The sequence below is a fragment of the Quercus robur genome, chromosome 9 (genome assembly GCF_932294415.1).
Source record: "Quercus robur chromosome 9, dhQueRobu3.1, whole genome shotgun sequence".
Lineage (NCBI taxonomy): Eukaryota > Viridiplantae > Streptophyta > Magnoliopsida > Fagales > Fagaceae > Quercus > Quercus robur.
The window spans coordinates 16,456,355-16,475,112 of record NC_065542.1 but is presented as its reverse complement, the minus strand read 5'-3'; the positions used below and the strand labels follow the sequence as shown (position 1 = coordinate 16,475,112).

The 18,758-nt window shown below is 34.5% G+C and overlaps 2 protein-coding genes across 12 annotated transcripts in view; one reads left to right on the top strand and one right to left on the bottom strand.

The window, feature by feature from the left end:
* Nucleotides 1-580: 580 nt before the first annotated feature.
* LOC126699869 (ethylene-responsive transcription factor ERF027-like) lies at nucleotides 581-1,692 on the bottom strand. The gene has a single exon (XM_050397839.1). It carries the CDS (start codon nucleotides 1,627-1,629, stop codon nucleotides 895-897), a length of 735 nt encoding a protein of 244 aa, XP_050253796.1. The 5' UTR covers nucleotides 1,630-1,692; the 3' UTR covers nucleotides 581-894.
* Nucleotides 1,693-7,309: 5,617 nt separating this feature from the next.
* Nucleotides 7,310-18,758, top strand: part of LOC126700557 (uncharacterized) — a 72,153-nt gene continuing 60,704 nt past the window's right edge. For 3 of the 11 annotated variants that reach the window (XR_007647235.1, XR_007647236.1, XR_007647230.1), the window contains exons 1-2: nucleotides 7,490-7,727; nucleotides 9,204-9,326. Coding sequence is in view for 2 of the 11 variants with exons in the window: in XM_050398750.1 (XP_050254707.1) it covers nucleotides 16,960-17,009 (50 nt within the window). In the remaining 9 variants the exon portion in view is untranslated. Of the gene's footprint in view, nucleotides 7,728-8,479; nucleotides 8,613-9,203; nucleotides 9,327-16,926; nucleotides 17,038-17,896; nucleotides 18,203-18,288; nucleotides 18,603-18,758 lie in introns of those variants that run through there. The other 8 variants (XM_050398750.1, XR_007647234.1, XM_050398749.1 and 5 more) reach the window with 8 other exon arrangements.

The following is an 18,758-nucleotide window of genomic DNA, read 5'->3' as shown; positions in this document are numbered from 1 at the left end:
ATATGTATCTGAATACGCCCTAGTTGCTAAAAGAAAAAAAATTTTAAAATTTTTTTTTTTCTTGCATGAAAAATTTGAATTAATGCACCTAGTGCACTTCACATTCCACTTACGTAAGGTGGACCCCGGTGGGTCTATGATTACGTAAGAAGGAAAAGTAGCAAGTTAGGTGTACAGAGTAATTTCTCCCGCCTTTTTTCATGGTTCAATTTTTATCTTATTAAAATCAAACTTCTGCATGCTTTTTTTCTCCTCCTCCATCCCACCCATCTTTTTTTTTCCTCCTCTTCCACAATCAACAGCAAGAACACTTTTTGATTATAATAACCCAAAGTTTCAGACGCTTATGTGTTGCAGTAAACTAGTTAGGCCTTTGAGTATCTTTTATGTTCTTGTAACATATCTAGGTCTTTGAGTATCTATGGCCTTACAGTCACAATCATGAACACTATTAGTAATTTCTTTTTCTTAACGAAAATTCTTTGTAGTGCCATATCCTCCAATAAAGAAAGTGTGTTACCTCGTGAAAAAGGACAAGTACATTTGGAAAACAAGTCTCTTTGGACTTTACCAAAACATAGAATCAACGAAGTACCTTACATATAATAGAAAAGTATACACAACGCAACTAGCACGATGAAAATCATAGTTAGCACAACAAGCATCTAATTCTTCTAGCCTTTTTAGTTAAACTTTACAAACCCAGCACATGGAGGGAGCTCATCCAATAGCTAGTTTAAAAAGAACAAGAACAAGAACAAGAACAAAGAACAAGGCAGAGCATAACAAAACAAAACAAAAAAAAAAAAAACAAAAAACAAAACAGAACAAACACACACACACACACATACGATACGAAATACAAAGATTTTTTCAACCACCATAGGGTTTAGTTTAATATGCGTAACTCCATAACCCATCTCCATCTCCATTTCCATCACCGCCAGATTCATCCGAGGACGACTTTGACTGAATCCTAGGAGGACTTAAAAGCATCCCTTCTGCCATTTCCACCAGCAAATTCGGCATATTCAATAACTCTTCTTCGTCAACGTACTCTTCCTCTGTTCTTTTACGATGTGCCGTATCGTGACCAGTTGAACTACTACTACCACTACCACTACTACCATCCGACGATCTCTGCAACATCGCCTCAGCCGCAGAGGCCGCCGCGGCTCTTATGTCACTCGGAGCCAACGAAGCCGGTATCGGATACCAGAGAATCAAATTCGGGAAGTTTAACACCGTGCTGGGCCCTTTCAAAGCCAAAGCCGCCACGTCGTAGGCCGCCGCCGCCATCTCCCGGGTCGGGTACGTGCCGAGCCAAATGCGCGTGGTTTTACGTGGCTGGCGTATCTCTGATACCCATTTGCCGCTTCGACTCCGAGCCCCACGATATTTCTTGGGAGTGGCAGAAGAGCTGGACGATCCGGATTGACTAGAAGACCCTTCCGTTTCTGATATCGGAGAGGTGGCGGTTGCGGCGGAGGTGGTGGGGTTGGTGTTGGTTTTAGAACTTGAAGCAGATATTGCTTCTGTGGTATCACTGTTCAGAGTGCTCTCCTCCCGGCGCACATTAGCATGCGTGGATGGGTTATTTTGGCGCACATTAGCAGGATTCTTGGGCATCTTGCCTTTTCTATAGGTCCCTTTGTTGTTGTTGTTGTTGTTTGTTTTTTTTTTTTTTTTTTTTGGTTTTCCTTTTAATTTTTTTTTTTTGCCCTGAATTGGCCTTTACTTGCCTACATATATATTTTTGGTTTCGTACGGACGTCACAATAATGACAAAAGAATTTATAATGTCTGTTTAAGCTGTTAATTTATAACTTTCTTATGATTAAAAAGGTTTTATTCTAGAAAAAAGGTGAATAAAATTTGTGATATTAAATTTTTAAAAAAAATCTGTGATAGGTTATACTATAAATCTTTATTATATAGATTTCATAAACTTATTAGGATCAACCATTAAAAGATAATTCAAATATTTATTTAAAAGGTGATCAACCAATCATAATTATTGACACATTAATTTATAAATTTTATGTAATTAAATTTTTTTAATAATTTGATAATTAAGGATAAAGTAATTTAAAAATACCAAAAAAATGTTAATTAGTTGAGTTATAACTTATAAGAGTTTAAAAAAAATTGTTAATTTCTTTAATATTCTTCATTTGTTTTTATTTTATTTTATTTTTTGATGGGAAATATTCTTCATTTGTTGATTTCATTATTACGTGGGTTAATTTAAATTTATCGGGTTTGTAACTTTTTATATAAAAAAAGAGGAGGTGAAAGTGTGGAAGTGGAACAGTGGGATAGAAAGGGGGTGGGAAATTCGTGGCTGAGAGAAATGGTCCGACATCAATTTGTGGCTCAAAGTGGTTACACGTATTGAACGCAATCACGGGATTAGCTGTTATCTACCAAGTCTGCCATCATGTCAATTCCTCTCTTTGTGCATTCATAAATATCTTGGGGGGGGGTTTTTATGACGATGTTGTGCGAACGGAAGGATAAAATCGAATTATTAACAAGAATTGGCGATAATTAATCTAGGTCATGCCTACAATTATTTGTATTTTTTTTTTCTTGGCAGGTTGTATGAATTGAATGCTCATTGCCACTTTACTTTTTATTTTTTATTTTTTTAATGGAAGAGCTCTAGTTTTTTTCATTTTTATTTTTTATTGATAGTGATGAGGCAGACTGATCCTGTCTCAGTGTTTGGAACAGCAAGTACGAAAAAGGTAAAGATGTTCATTACTTTTTTTTTTTTTTTTTGGGCACGTATTAAGTTATAACTGTTATATATCAATGCTATAGGTTTTTATCCCTCAAAATTGTCGGGGTAAAAAACACAAATTATGAAGAATAGGGCTTAGGATTTTGATCAACAAAACTAATTTCTAAATAAAAAGAGATAAAGTTTCATAATGGGAAGGTTAGACAAATGATTGAAGGCAAAGAAGGTAGCAATAAACACTTTGATTGAGAAAAACTAGTTTCCCAACGAACAAAGAGTGAATCTAAGGAAAATACAAGTTCTTGCTATCTCTTGTTCTTCTTCCTCAATTTTTCTAGATCCCCCTTTCTGTTGGCTCCCTTTTATCCCTCCTCCCCTCTTTCTTTTTGGCTGTTTTCCTCTTAGCTGGATTTATGGAGATACTTGTCCAATCTGACTCTCCTCCTGCCATTTTTTTATCATGAAAGCAAATTTTTGGGGTGTCTTCACTGTTCAGGTTAGTCATTCAACATTTAATGTTATTGAAATTATGTAAGAATAGCTAATTAATGCGGAGGTAACTGTTACATTGGGCTCTGCGTTGTTTTCATCGCGTTCCTCGAGAAAAGGGGATTGAAGTTGCATCTTCGATGAATCCGTTGATCTCTTCTTGGTTAGGTCATCGTATCTTGGGGTTAACTAGTTCCTTAGATTACCTCGGTAGTTAATTCAAATGAGCTATCTTCTCCTGGGCTTGAGCTTTTTTAAGTTGGGACTTGGACTGAGGTCTTATATCAGAAATGTCTCTTTGACCTTTTCCTCTTTGGCCCAAAGTCCACAGGCAGCCATGTTCCAACCTCCCCCCCCCCCCCCCCCCCACCCCAACAAAAAAGATTTTTAAAAATGGTATAGGTTTTTAAATAAAAATATTAACTTTCATCGAGTTGTTGATTTACAAATAATTTTTTTCATTTCCAAAGATTGATTTATGGACATTAGGAAACAAAACTAACTAATCATAATCCTCTTCTTTAACTAAAATTTATTTAATTTGTACTATTCAATTATTATTCTGAGAGTTTGCTTCATTGAAAACAATTATTAATAAAATTGGAAACATAATTTTCTTTATAATTATTGACATGGTTTGTTGTGATTGGTATAACATCTACATAAATGACATCATTTTTATCAAATTGTTATTTTAGAACTCACAATTCCCAAAAACAAGCTTTACCTAGATGTCTATTGTTAAAATTTTTTAACATTTTGCCACAGCAAGAAGTTCCCATAGCAAGTTTTAGTGACTTTTTTTTTTTTTTTTTTTCTATTTATTAATCTCTCTCTCTCTCTCTCATCAGTGGATCAATAGGTTTGTTTGGGTGAGATCAGTGGGGTTGGTTGGGTTGGTTGTGGTGGAGATTGGTGGTTGTGTTGAGTTTGTTGCGATGGAGATCGATGGATTTAGGTCATGGTAATTGTGATTTTGGTTATGATTTGGTTCAATTTGTTGTGATTTGTGATTTGGGTTACAGTTGTGCTGTGATTTGTGTTCCGGTTGTGTTTTGATTTGGGTTGCGATTGTGTTGTGGTGACTGGTTGTGGGGGTCACTTTGGTTGTTGTTGTTGTTGTTGGTGGTGGTGGTTTTGATTTCGGTTAGTGGTGGTTCTAGTTGTTCAATGGTTGGGTTGTTCTAGGATCGGTGGTAGGTGGTTGAGAGAGAGAGAGAGAGAGAGAAGAGAAGAAGATCATATTATATTTTTTGGTATTTTATGTTATTTTAACTAGTTTTGTAAATCCATGCATATGTATAGATACATTTAAAAATATATGATTACATGCATATTATAATTTCTACATAAGTTAAGTACTATTCATGGTCATTCTTATATTTTATTAACTCTTAAAAAAGTTTTGTAATAAGAATATTATTTGGTAGAGAATGAAAATTGCTCATGCTTGTTTACTTTATTTTAGGAAAAAATTTGTTTTGTTACTTCTTAACTTAATTTTTGTTAATGTGATGCAATTAATTTATTTCATTTGTGCATTTTCCGGATAAGATACGAGCAACCAGTTTTTAGAATGTGATATAATTTCATTTCATTTGTTTATGGACTAATATAGTTTGGTCTTTGTTGTAATATTATTCTATTTTCTTTACTTTACGTTTTCTGTTGTTGTGTTAGGTTTTAGAGTTAGTTTAATAAGCTACGTTTTTTTATTTATTTATTTTTTATTTTATATATTATAATAATTTAATGAATATTTTATTCTTGATGGGGGCATTGGGAAAAGGAAGCAATAATTTAATATTTTAGACTAGCAATTTCTCCTTTCAAATTATATGGTTAAAGTTTAATTTTGTCCTTAAATTATTGGTTTTGTTGATTGTAGTTATGATTTAAGGGCCCTTTTAAAAAAAAGAGTTGCCTAATTGACTTAAAATAAATGAAAATTTTAAAACTTAAATTTCAATTTGCAATAAATTTCTTATATTTAAGAAAGAAAAAGTAAAAATTCTGATTGAATCTGATGTTACATTTAATATAAAACTAACAAAGTCCTAGATTTTTGCAATTAGTAGTAAATATTTTCACAAAAAGTAAGAAATTGAATTGACACATAGCACAAAATTAGAACCCAACTGAAATTTAATTGAATTTTCTCTTAACTTATACACACACACAAGCACACACGCACGATATGTTATATGTTAAAATAAAAGTTGAGGTGTCGAGTGAGTTGTAAAGTAGAATATTAAAATAGATCAAGGAACCTTTTAGAGTGTAAAATAAGTATTTTTTAGATACCTGGATGTTAATGCTCTTAGAGCATTGGCATTGGGGGTTGTAAAACCCCTCAAATTGTAAATTTATAGCATCAAAACCATAAAAGTGTGCATTATCCGGTATTCTAATTGTAAAAAAATTTATAATTGTGTTACAATAGCATCTTATTTATATGATGCTATTGTAGTAGAATGATATTCTTAAAAATTATTTTTTAATTGTCTCTCTCCTACTTTTTATTAATAATTCCAACAAACTCTCTCTTTCTCTCTCTCTCGTTATTTCTCTTCTCTTATCTCTCTCTCATTTTGCTCTCTCCTCTCTTTAGACCCAAAACCACATAGCCATCGCACCATGGCCATACCTACTATCACAGGCCATGGCGAGGCATCGCCCACTCTCATTATTTCTCTTTTCTCTCTCTCGTTGCAAATCGACGTGGTGGCATGGAGATCGGCGTTTGCAGTTTGGCACGAAGATTGGTGTTTGGGCGTGGCGTGGAGATCGACGTTGGGGCATGGCAATTGGCGTTGGGTTGGTTGTTGTGGCGTGGCGATCGACGATGGCCATTGGGGTGTGGGGTGTGGTGATCGGCGATTGATTTTTGGCGGTTGTTGGTTGTTGTGGGTTTGTGGAAATGGTAGGTGTAGGGGTGGTAGTGGGTTTTGATTAGATAAGGTGTTGGTGGGTTTTGATTTGAATAAGGTGGGTGGTTGGTTGTGAATGGTGGTGATGGTGGGTTGTGTATGGGTGTGGGTGTGCTAAGAGAGAGAGAGAGAGGGGAGGAGAGAGAAAGAGAGACTGAAGTTAATATAAAAATAAAGTGGTTGTAATGGTGGTGGTAGTGGTGGTTTCTTGTAGTTGTTGTTGGTGGCTATTGTGGTTGTGGTAGTGGTACAAATCAAACCCGTGCAGTTATGAAATTGATAAGAAAGTAGTTGTGGTGGCCGGTTGCTTAAAGGAAGAGGAAGAGAGATAGAGAAATAGTAGAAAAGAAGAAGAAGAAGAATATTTAATTAAAGTGACAAAAAAATAGAGTTTAAAATGTTGGGTGTGTTGTAAAATAGTATAAAATAATAGATAAAATAGCTTTTAAGGTGATAAAATAAGATATTTTTTAGAAACTGAGTGTGAATGCTCTTGTGCATCTATTACAACATATCGTGTTAATAGTTATGAAAAATACTATCTTAAAATTATTAAACAATTACAAATAGGTCAATTAATGGGTTTTCCTTTACAATTTTTGAATCATTAGCAAACTTACTATAACCAAGTCTCTAAAACTTGTCCTTGATATGATCTAGTGAAGAATTTGGTACGAGAAATTTGACATGCTTCTTTATCTTTAAATTTTTGGATATATGATGTTTGGAACTATAAAACTCTAAAATTATATTTATATCATGTCTTTTTTTTGGAGGGATTAATTACAATTTAATAGTGCTTATTTGTGGTTTGGACTTTGTCGCTTTACTCATGTGAAGTGGTCTTGACTCCATAACCCACATTATCACTTCAACATAAGAATTAGAAAAAAAATAAATGAAAATAAAAAAAAGTTGGAATTTTGTAAAGAGAAGTGCTATTGTTCTTAACATTTACGTAACAAATCTTGTTACTAGTTTTAACTTGAACCTACTATTAAAATAAAAGAAATTATTTTTTTATCCATTGGTAGTAATCACTAACAATTTTTTGCTAAGAATTTATTATAAAAGTATTATAAAAATATTGTGTATATAGTATTTCTCTTCCTAAAAATCTAGAACAAACTTTTTTTTTTCTTTGCCGAAGAAAATCAAGAACAAACATGATAACAAAAAACTATAGATTTTCTCGAATCCTGATCAAAATGGGGAGTATGAAAAAAAATATTATTTCCTTCGAACATCGTTTTCTCAAACATGGTTATTTACTTATTATTTATTTCTTTATTTTCTTAATTGTCTCTCTCTTATAAAGTTCCATTATTTATCACGCGTTTCTATCTCTCTTTCATCATCCATATTTCCGCACTGTCTCTCTCTCTCCCTCCCAATCTATTCTCTTTCTCTCTCTAATTTTTGGTTGTCTTCTGGGATTGATCTGATGAAGAAGATGGAAGGGGTTGTTGCTATGGAGTCTTCTCCATATGCTGTGTGTGAGGACCCGAGAACTAGGTTGAGGCATCAGAATCTCTTTACTGGACATTGAAGAGCTACAGAAGGTAATTTCTTTTGTGGGTTTTCATGGATTTGTAATTTCTTTTGTGGGTTTCACCAGATCTGATGATTGTTTGTTATTCTGGAGGTTTGTATGTTTATTTTTCAGCAGTTTTATGGATCTTTGATTTGTGATTTTTTGGTGTTTGGTTGCTTAAAAAACTGATTTTGGATCAAACCCAAGACGCTTTCACAAAATCCACTCAAAACCCACATCTCCAGCCAACTAATTTTCCCAAAAACACATCATCTTCAGTTCTCTCAGTCAATTTATCAAACACCCATCTGAAACTCGAGCTTGGTACTACCAAATCAGATCTGATATGGCTTTGAATTAGAGATCCAAAACTGACAGCAAGCTATAGCAGACGATGATGATGAAATTATGGTGGCTGTGAAGGAGGTGTTCATGCCGACCACGGCGGCGATGGCCCGACTTTTACAATGTGAAAAAAAGTAATTTCAGTATTAATTTCATAATTAAATAACAACTTCTTGTCACATATGAGTGGTTGTGAAATTAATTACTCAACATGTGATTCAACCAAAATGTTTCTATTTCTCATATGATTGGCTGTGAAATTGTCGTGGGCATAACGAAATCTATATGTGAATCAACGAAAATGTTTATATATATATATATATATATTTTTGTATGACGAGGAAATAGTAGTTTTGTGGATTTTTTTTCTTCAAAACTCTGATTTTTTTTTAATATTTTATTATTATTATTATTATTATTATTATTATTTTTCAGTGAAGTGGTGAAGTGAGTTACGGATTCCTAGCGGAGGACAACTCAAGTGGGTGAAGTAACAAAGTAATTCTACCAGTTTACCAAAAAAAGTAATTCTACCAAAAAAAGAAGAAGTACCAAAGTCCAAATCATGGTAGTTACTACTAAAATGAGCCTAACTACTAAATTGTAATTAACTTCTTTTTTAAAAAAGAAATATGATAATATTTCCAACAAAAAAAAAAAAAAAAAGATATCCCCATGTTTGATTTAAGTTACTCTGCATAGTTCAGAAACATTTTTCATAGCATGTCTCAGAATATTTTCTTAAGGAAACCATGCCTTTTGTTTCTAAAAAGGGGTCTGACATGATGCACGTTCCATTTGATTCAATATAGTTCAGAAACATTTTTCATAGCATGTCTCAAAATATTTTCTTAAGGAAACCATGCCTTTTGTTTCTAAAAAGGGGTCTGACATGATGCATGTTCCATTTGATTCAATCAGGTTAGGAAATTTATGTATGTTGTAGATAACAATGTTAGCAACATGTTTTAAAATTTTTGTAGCCATTGGTTATGTGTATTGAGAGAAAAGTTAATCCCTAAGTTTGTAATTTGAAAATTTGTGCCTCGCTTTTGAAAAAAAAGAAAAGGAAGCTACATTGTTAGAAATAGAATCTACTACCTCTCATAAACTTTCGAACAACAAATGATTTTTTGTTTTTGTTTTTATGTTGGATTAGAATTGAGGGAGATAAGAGAAATCAAAGTAGAAGATGACCCTTCAGAACTACACCCGTGCCCTTTTGGACAAGAGAGACTGGGATCCATGTCAAGATGACCAAATGGTTGACCTATTTAGTTTTGTAAGTTCTTGATAGATTTTAATTTTTTTTTCCACAACTGTTGTCACTTTTGGTTTTTTCTATAACTCACTTGAGTTGTTCCCCTTAGATTTATATAGAAAGGGGTGCAATGGCTCATTTTTGCAGACAAGATTTTAGTGGTGTTGTTGATAACAACATGCACTGAAACCTCTCTTTTTCCTATCAATTTCTATTAATGCATTTAGATCGTGGATGTTGTGTGTTTTGTGTTTGTAACAAATATAACCGTATAAGCTATATCAATGTTATATTTGTGTAAAGGAGTTCAAGACAGTGTAGAACATTTACATAGATCACGTTTATTTGTGACTTCAGTAGGGTAACTAAAATGTATGTAAAGAAAGAACTCTTGTTTTTATTTACTTATTTTGATTTTCAGCACCTCATATATTTTAAGTACTCATTATTTGTAGATAGATATGAAAATAATACTAACAAAAGTTTAAAACATAAAATACAACATTTTCATGCATTGGCGAATTCCTTTCCTTTTTGTAAGTTTCATTTGGATGATCATATTTTCACCTAAGAAAAGAAAAGAAAAGAATATACCACTTTTTAAAGCATCACATATTTTAAGGTACAAATATAATTTTACACAATATACACAATAAATGGATGAGAATAAGCTTATCCAAACCCCCTACATATTTTATAAACATGATTTTGAAACCAAGCCTAAAAAGCTTGCACATGTTACACTATAAAATAATTATCTTTAAACTCTCCACATGTATTTACTTGTCCAATCATTCTTCATCTGGAAATGATAAAAAAAATTAGATGAAAATAAACTCATCCAAACTTACATGTACTTCCTAAACACGGTACCGGGGCTAAAAAGAAAGCATTCACGTGTTACACATTAATTCTATCAGATCCATAAACTGTACACATGTTATCACATCTCTAATAATTTTCTCTCTTGAAGCAAAAATTAGGGATGATTAAAGCAGAAGTATATGAGGCCATCAATGGGAATGTCTTATTTTTTAGTAATGCTATAGACAACAATTTACAACTTTTTATTGGTTCTTATTTGAATCCATCATAACATCACTTTTGTATTTACTAATAATTATTTTTGTCTCTCTAAACTTATATCTCATTTTTCTCCTCTAGGCTTATGGTTGTTGATACCATATTTTTTTTGGCCCTAAAATTTGATGAAAACTTAAGGTTTAAATTAAGGGATTTTGTGAATTTAATGGTTAGATCTTGTTTTTGTTGGTTTCAATTGATTTTATGAGATTAACCAGGTTTTAAATCAAATATTATAAAATTCCTTTCATGTGAAAGTCTTTCAACATAAATTATGTTTGAATTGAGAATATAGAAATTGTCCCCATTGGAAGATGTGTAGTTTCACATAAAATATGTATTATTTTCCCATGAATGGCCTTAATTTGCTCTTTAGTTGATTTGGATAGATGTGTGAGTTTCGGTTAGCTTAATTGGTAAAGTCTATATAATGGTTGAATAAGAGATCTGGGGTTCAATTCTCGCCTATACCATTAGTGTCTTGGTGTGATGATAAAATGTTATTATCAGGAGTGAATGTCATAGGTTATAACTAAAAAAAAAAAAAAAGTAGATTTGAATAGATGTTCTGAAATCACTTTTTTATTCTCAAAATTACTTTATTTTTCATGGAATGCATATCATCACATTTATTGGGTCCAACTATTTACAATGAAATTGCCGCATTTACACTTATATTTCCATACTCATTGTTCTTTCTTCTTATTCTTCTTTATAAAACTTTCTCTGATCATTTTTTGTTGTTGAAATTGTCGCATTTACACTTTGTTTATTTTGAAGTAAAGTATTTTTTGAAATTTATTTTTCCCATTTTCAGTTGTTGTTTGCAGGTAAAATATAGTCATTTGTAAAATGCTTTACCTTTGAAAATTTGGTAAAACAATTCTATAAACATACAGTGGCTTCCCATCCCCCATTTGGTCGCTAGGTCACTAGTTCGGTGGTCGGATACATAGCTCCTATGGTTGGAGACTTCGCTCCAGAGACTGATGCCAGTGGTTTGGTCAGCAGTGACTCCACTCTATAACTAGTATTGGTTGTCTAGTGTTTAGAGACTTAGTTACGGCGACCGGTGCCGGCAGTCTGGTGGCACCAGACCCTTCACCGGTGATTGGTGCTTGTGGTTCGATGGTTGGAGACGCTGCATTGATGGCTAGTGTCAGCGGTCCAATGGCCAAAGACACTGCACTGCAACCGGTGCCAGAGGTCTAGTATCTGAAGATGTTGATTTGTCAACCTATGTTGGCGGTCTAGACATTGGAGATATCACTCCATGGTGATTGTCTAAAGTCCAGTCACTAAGCCATCACTCTGACTGCTGGTTCCAATGGTTTGGTCACTGGATTCTAACACCAACAACTTCGATGTTGAGCTATCAGTTGTTGAGGTCTAAAATATCACAATATTGTATCAAAGCCCAAAACAATACAAAAAGTTTGAAATCTAAGAGCCATTTGGGCTTTCAAGGGAAGGGCAAGGCCCAAATTCATTAAAAAGTCAATAAGAAGGGACTCAAGCCCACGAGTGGGCAAGCTTTGGGCCTTACGAAACAAAGAAAAGAGAAGCTCAGCCCAACTCTTAAGGGAAAAAATCGCTGGGAACCCAGGGAGATAAACTGAACCAGGATACCTGATGATTCTCAGAATCCTGAGATCCTTGGGATATGCAACAGGGCCAGGTTGAGATTGAGACATCTCAAGGGAGCATGCCCAGGAGCACAAAGAATGAGAGCAGATGTGTCCCATTAGCCACCCAATGATGCAGAAAAGGAGCAGAAGACTTGGGAACCAACAACTTATGAATAAGGGTCTAGTATCTCGAGGAACCCAGGAAGATGCACCATGAAGGAAGGAGGTTGGGGATCTTTTAGCCTGATAGAAAAGAATCTTCCCATTTAGGGAAAAGGACAAAAGGCAAAGGAACCATAAGGTAGGTCTAAAAAGGGTGGTGTTTAGAAGCCTTGGAAAAAAAAAAGATTAGAAGTTAGCCCTTTAGGACGTCCTAGAACGGGATAGTCAGCTAGGGGCTTTTGAAGAGGGAACTTTAAAAGAGGGAAATAGTGAAAAAATGAGGAAGGGTTCAACCACCAATGTTACTGACACAACATTGGTTTTGGTACCTAGGGCAGCAAATGGAGGGAAACAATGGTACACCAAAAACCTTAAGGTGACACTAGAAAAGCGCAGCCAACAGTGAAATTTATTCAGCAACAGTGAATGAGAGAGAAAAGATCCTTAAGAAAACTCTTTCAAAATTTAAAAGGAAAGAAAAGGGGGAAAACACCGTTTGGGATCCTAAAGCAGCCACTAGAAAATACACTTGGATTCAAAGGGATTCAAACTTTGTAAGTCTTGGAAGCTTGAGGAGCTATCAAGTCTATGATTTTTGAACTTATTTGAACCTTGTAACATATCCTAATGCAAAAAGAGCATGATGTATTAAAAACTTAAGAAAATAATGAATCATTTCTTATTATCCTAAGGATCCCAAACGTTTATTTCACTTTTCATTTTGCTTATATCATTCTTTACTGTCCCTTGCTGTACAATACATGTATATTTTCTATGTGTTAGTATGTATGTGTTGTAGGATCCACGCTTTGTGCACAACTTGGTTCTAAATCAGTCCAACTTAGCTGCGGTAAACCAAGCCTAGTCCCTTTAAACGTAAAGCATTGGGCCTAAGATCCCTGTTTCTACTTGGGCCTTTGTGCTGTCAAAAAATAGAACCCACATCAGTTTTGGTGGTTTGCTTAAAAAAATTTACTTGTCATATCAAAATCAAGGTTTTCACAATAATGGAGTAGCCTGTTGATAGAGTGAGAGTCTTAAAGGTAGGAAAACAAACAAAGAAGTGCACTTTTTGTTTTAATTCTTTAGGTTTTATACTCTTTAAATTACCATTTACACATTAAATAGTAAAGAAGTTAATAAAATGGACCTATTGATGTAATTTTATAATTTTACAAATCCAACGGGTTAAATAAACCCATTCGGGTTACCTGGGTTGCTACAAACCCATTGAGTTTGATTGGATTTGACCAGGTCTTATACAAAAATGATCTATTTAAACACCCAAGCTGGTCTAGGTACCGAGTTATTGGGTTTTTGGTTTGACCAGCTGGGTTGGTTCTGATTTAATAACTATGCTCTAAACTAATTACATTGAGGAATGCATATTTAAAAATTGGTATTGTCTATTAGGGTAATAACACTCTCCTCCCTTGAGATTTGGTGGAATAACATTCCATCCCAAACCTGAAGGAAAAAAAAACTTCCCTCTCTTTAGGTTTGAAAAAATTAACACCTTATCTTTTTGTTTATATTAATAACAAAATATTCTAAATTTCTTTAAAATCTCTTTTACAAAAGTTTAACCATGGATAATAAAAACATAACTAATAAATTTATAATAAAAATGCAAAATTTGTTAAGCACCAAAATACTTGCAATGACAAATTTTCTATAACCCGTTTAAAAAATGAAGAAAAGAAGAAGAAGAAGAAAGATGTCAAAAATCATACGTAATATTTTAAATACACTTTAATTAAAAATTTAAAACAATAGATTTTAATTTTGAAATGAAGGTAATTTTGGAAACTTGCCTTCAAGCAAAGAGCAGGTTAGTACATAGTATTTTTAATGGGAAAGAGCCTGTGTCCAGCGCTCAATTTTACTAGACATGTAGTGTTTGAATCTGCATCCCAATGTGTCAGTGGCCGCAAGTTGGGTCATTTTTAATAAGGGAAAATGTCTTTTTTTTTTTCCTTCAAGTTTGGGATGGTGTGTCATCTCTCCAAACCCGAGAAGAGTGTAAATACATGTTCATTTTGTCATTGCTAGGTGGGAGCTCACATTTGATACAAGTCTCCTAATTCTAAAGTCTTCCCCCTCTCCCCATGCATAATCGAATTGCAGCTAGCAAGCTCAAATCCTCCCTCACACGTCACTCATTTTTCCTACACCCCTCTTATCATTTTCTTCCCCCCAAACCTTCCACTCTATTGATCATCTCTGTACACAAATACACACACAATTTGAATTCTACGCCATTCTCACTGTTACAATACTTACTGAGACACTGAACTTCTCACAACAATGACAAAATACCAACCCATTCTTCAACTGTGAATAAACACAAAATGGGGCCTGGATCCATATTATATGCAAAGAAAAAACCACATCTCACCTGCAAACCCAACCAAAAACACATTCCCACGTGCGTTTTAGAACCTCCTTGGGTTTGATAGAAGATCGAGAGAGTCAGAGAGGTTGGGTTGGAGGAGAAAAAGGAAAAATACCGCCGTGAGGTCGAGTTGCAGAGCTCGATATCCGGCCATGGAGGCTCGGGCTTGGTTCGCAGAGAGTCTGAGGTTTAGAGATAGAGAGAAGGGGTTTGACTTTTGAGGCCTAGAAGGTTTGGTGAGAAGGAAAACCACCGTCAGTGGTGGAAAGTTGCAGAGCTCGAAGCTCCGGCCATGGAGAGAGAGAGAGAGAGAGAGAGAACGTACTGTTGTAGAGGCCGGGAACCGGGTTGAAGAAATATGGAACTTGGGTCGGGTTTAGCTCGGCCCAGCTCTACAGGTCCAGCCCACTGAAGCTGCTTGACCTTGAGGCCATTTCCGGCGTTTCAACCCAGCCCATTTGGTATGAGTCCTGAATACCTTCAAGCCCAAGAAATCCTAAGCCCAGCTTTAACCCACCTCTCTAACTAAAGTTTCAGGAAGCTTAAGAATTTCATTAGGCCCAGATCCGAATTCTTGAAATCTTCAGGCCCAATCAAAAAAATCCCTCTATCCACCACACACATAAGCTCAATCTGAAAATTAAAACAAATTCAAGCCCAAAAGTAAACGGCCAGCCCTTAAATCAAATCCCTAAGCCCAAAACATTTCAAAATTACAACTTTGCTACCAAACTTTTCACAATTGCGTTTTTGGCTCCCCAAACTTTCATAAATTACATTTTTGGCCCCCAAGGTCACCAAATATCCAAAATCCCTAAAAATAAATGAAGTGTCTTCTAGATCAATAATTTTGTCAATGAATTCACATGTTGGTTGATTAGGTTTGCATAATATCCTCTTTGTAATTCACATGCTTAACTTGTCAATATGCTTATCTCCTCTTTCCTATTGTGATTTAATTAATGTTGTGTTTATGTCAATTCCCTTGGGGATATATATGAGTTTGAATGCTATTTTCATAGATGGCATTGTGAATTCTCCATCTCATAATAGAAGGCTTGATATTTGCACCATTTTCAAAGAAAGAAAATAATACTTTTCTAATATTCTTGGAGGGTATTTACCAACAAAAACTCATGATATTTTCAATAAAAACCCTTGGAGGGTATTTTCCTACAAAATCTCATGGGATTTTCATCCCTTGGAGACTATTTTTTTTAAAAAACTTATGAGATTTGCACCAAAACCCTTGGAGGGTATAGTTTACAACAAAACTCATGAGATTTTCAAACCCTTGGAGGGTATTTTACAACAAAAACTCAAAAAGGATTTCAAAATATTTTTTCCTAAAGAATAAAAAAATCATTTTTTCCAAAATAAACGGCCTTTTTCACAAAATGAATTTCAAATGGTGCTTGACCCATGCCTTAAATTAATTAGCCAACAAATCCCCCATCCCCTAAGCACTAATCTTTTCATTAGTATTTATTTTTCAATGCTAAGTAATAAAATTTTAATGGAGTGAGATAAATTTCTTGCATTTAGAATAATTTATCTATGTATGCCTAATTGTATTTCCTCGCTAGTACATAGTATCTTACATACCATGCATTCTCACATGCTTCACATGCTTACATGTCCATAAATACTCACTTGTACAGGCATTCTCACATGTTTCCTTGAATCCAAATTTCAAATGAACGAGTCACATTTTAAATAATATAAATCTGGATTTAATCAAAACAAGGTACTATCTTATGATAGGCTTTGTAGGGTGCCTAACACCTTCCCATAGTAATAGAACTTCCGAGTCCATGTCTTTGATTCAAGACATTGGTCTTTCCCTTTAGTTTAAGAACCCTTAGGGTAATTCTTAGTTAATTAGGTAATAGATGGATTAGACATAGATGACCAATCACATCTTAGAAACCAATAGTTGGTGACGGCTCTAATAAAATGGAAAGATAATGAATAGACTGCCTTGCACCCACATCACTCCAGTGTAGGACACAAATCACACACTTGGATCTCACGTTGCCAATAAACTTCTCACATGTAGGCGGTTGATTCTCGAGAGATGCCTTGGGAATTTCTATGTCAACAGTTTTGGTCACCTTGTCCAAAGTCTGAAATACAAGAAAACTCAGATTTTTGATAAGGGACACAAAACCCGCATGGTTTTTTACATTTTCATCCACGGGACCCTCAAATCGATGTTCCCAATTTTTACCACCAACCCATTTTTCTTCAAGACAAAACCTCTTAAGCATCCAAGTTTTCAATCAAGCCACCCCCACCAGTTGCTAGAGCCAAATATTCCAAACTTACCATCAGTTGCTTTCATATATTCCAGGATCGACTGTGAAATGTAGATGTTGAGCGCATTATGTGGGCTATGAAGCTGGATAATGTAGTGGTGGAGCTATGTAGAAGCAGGCAAGTGTGACTTGGTTTTTGGATTTATGTGAGTGTGTGTATATGTATTATTTATGCAAATTTTGAATATTGTTTGTTTGAGACATCAAATCGGAATTCATTAGGATTTTGTTTAGTCTGCTGAAACGCTGCTCTATAAGTTATAGACTGATGTGGATGCTACTGTCATGAATTTTTGAGAGCTTTTTACCACTTGCCTTGCCTTCCATGTCAAGGTTTCGCAAGGGAAGGTGTTTGACAAGTTTTCACTGATTACGGTGGTCAAAGGTTTCCAAGAATTCCCAACTTGAGCTGTAAATGATACTTAAAGGATTAAGTGGAGCCAGCAATCCCTGATTTACAATCTAGACAAACAATAAAATCTGCTATCAAATTGCATTTATATGATCGATCCACCTATAAGATTTTTTTTTTTTTTCCCTTTTTTAAATTTATTTATTTATTTTTTGTGAGGGTGGAGGGAGGGTGAGACAAGCATAAGAGGTTATCAAGAATCTACATGGGTGCTTAGCATGTAATGTCCTTGTTTTCATGTTTTGCATTGACATCCGAAGGAGTCATCCAGCTATATATGTGCACATTACCATGTCATTTAAAATTGACAGTCTCTACACTGTTAGATCCAGAAAATAAAATCTTAATTGTGCAATTGACAAATGGAGAGATCATATTTGGTTAGTTATGAGTGTAGTGCTATAAATATATATATATATATATATATATATATATATATTGCCCCATATAATTAGCAATTGACAATAGGCACTAATATCCTTCACTTGTTTTTCTAGAAATAGAACCATCGAGCTTCACATTTAAGATCATTTACAATAGCCATCCTAACTAGGCTAACCTTATGGTAACTCTTCCCTCCATATGCAATGCAGGTCAGGGGCAAGGTCTTCACTCTTGAAGACATCTTGCATCACTTTGCTTGAATTCAATGAAGTGGTATGAGTTTGCCGCCATGAGGGTGCCACAATATTACTTACAAAATGGTGCAAACATGAACCTTATAACACCTTTTAACACTAGCATGTAACATGCAACCAAGGGCAAGATACAAGAAGAGTCGACATTTATGCAGGAATTTGATTTTATATAGTGCAAGGTCTATTAGAGAGAAGAAGTAATACTTTCGAATTAAAGTCACATTTTATCTGGAAATAGCAATAAATTAATTTTCTTGATCAGATTGTCTTGATAGATTGCAACAAGAAGTAACATGATTGTCAAACTTATTTATCTTCAAGTCACATGTTAACTTCAATTGTTACAGAGTTCATTTTCAAGCTGGAATTATGTACGCTTCCAATTATGGTGAGCTTGGCCAACCATTTCGTTCAAATATGTTTCCTTTGAGTGGGACTGGGTTTTTGGGTAATGTTGGTCATAGCATAAACTTGGGTAAGCCTTAATTTTTTGTGCATCTTCATTATGTGCCTTTGGAAAACTAGTTACTGAAAAGCTTAAGGGCAGTGGTAGGTCTACTGCTGGTGATTTTTCCCTCAAAACTTGATTCAGATATTGACAACCCTTTTTGTGATGAGGTATTTGCTTTAGATTTTAAAAAAATGAATCCAAACAAGTACTTAAGAAACAACATACAATCATGTTTTTCTTTAGAGCATCTTGAATTCTTGATTTATAAATTTTTTTTTCTCTAGAATGTAGTTCTGAGCTGCTTGAAAAGTATCTGAAAAAGTCGGTGCTCATATTTCTGGTCATATTGATTGCTGTTTTAGCAAA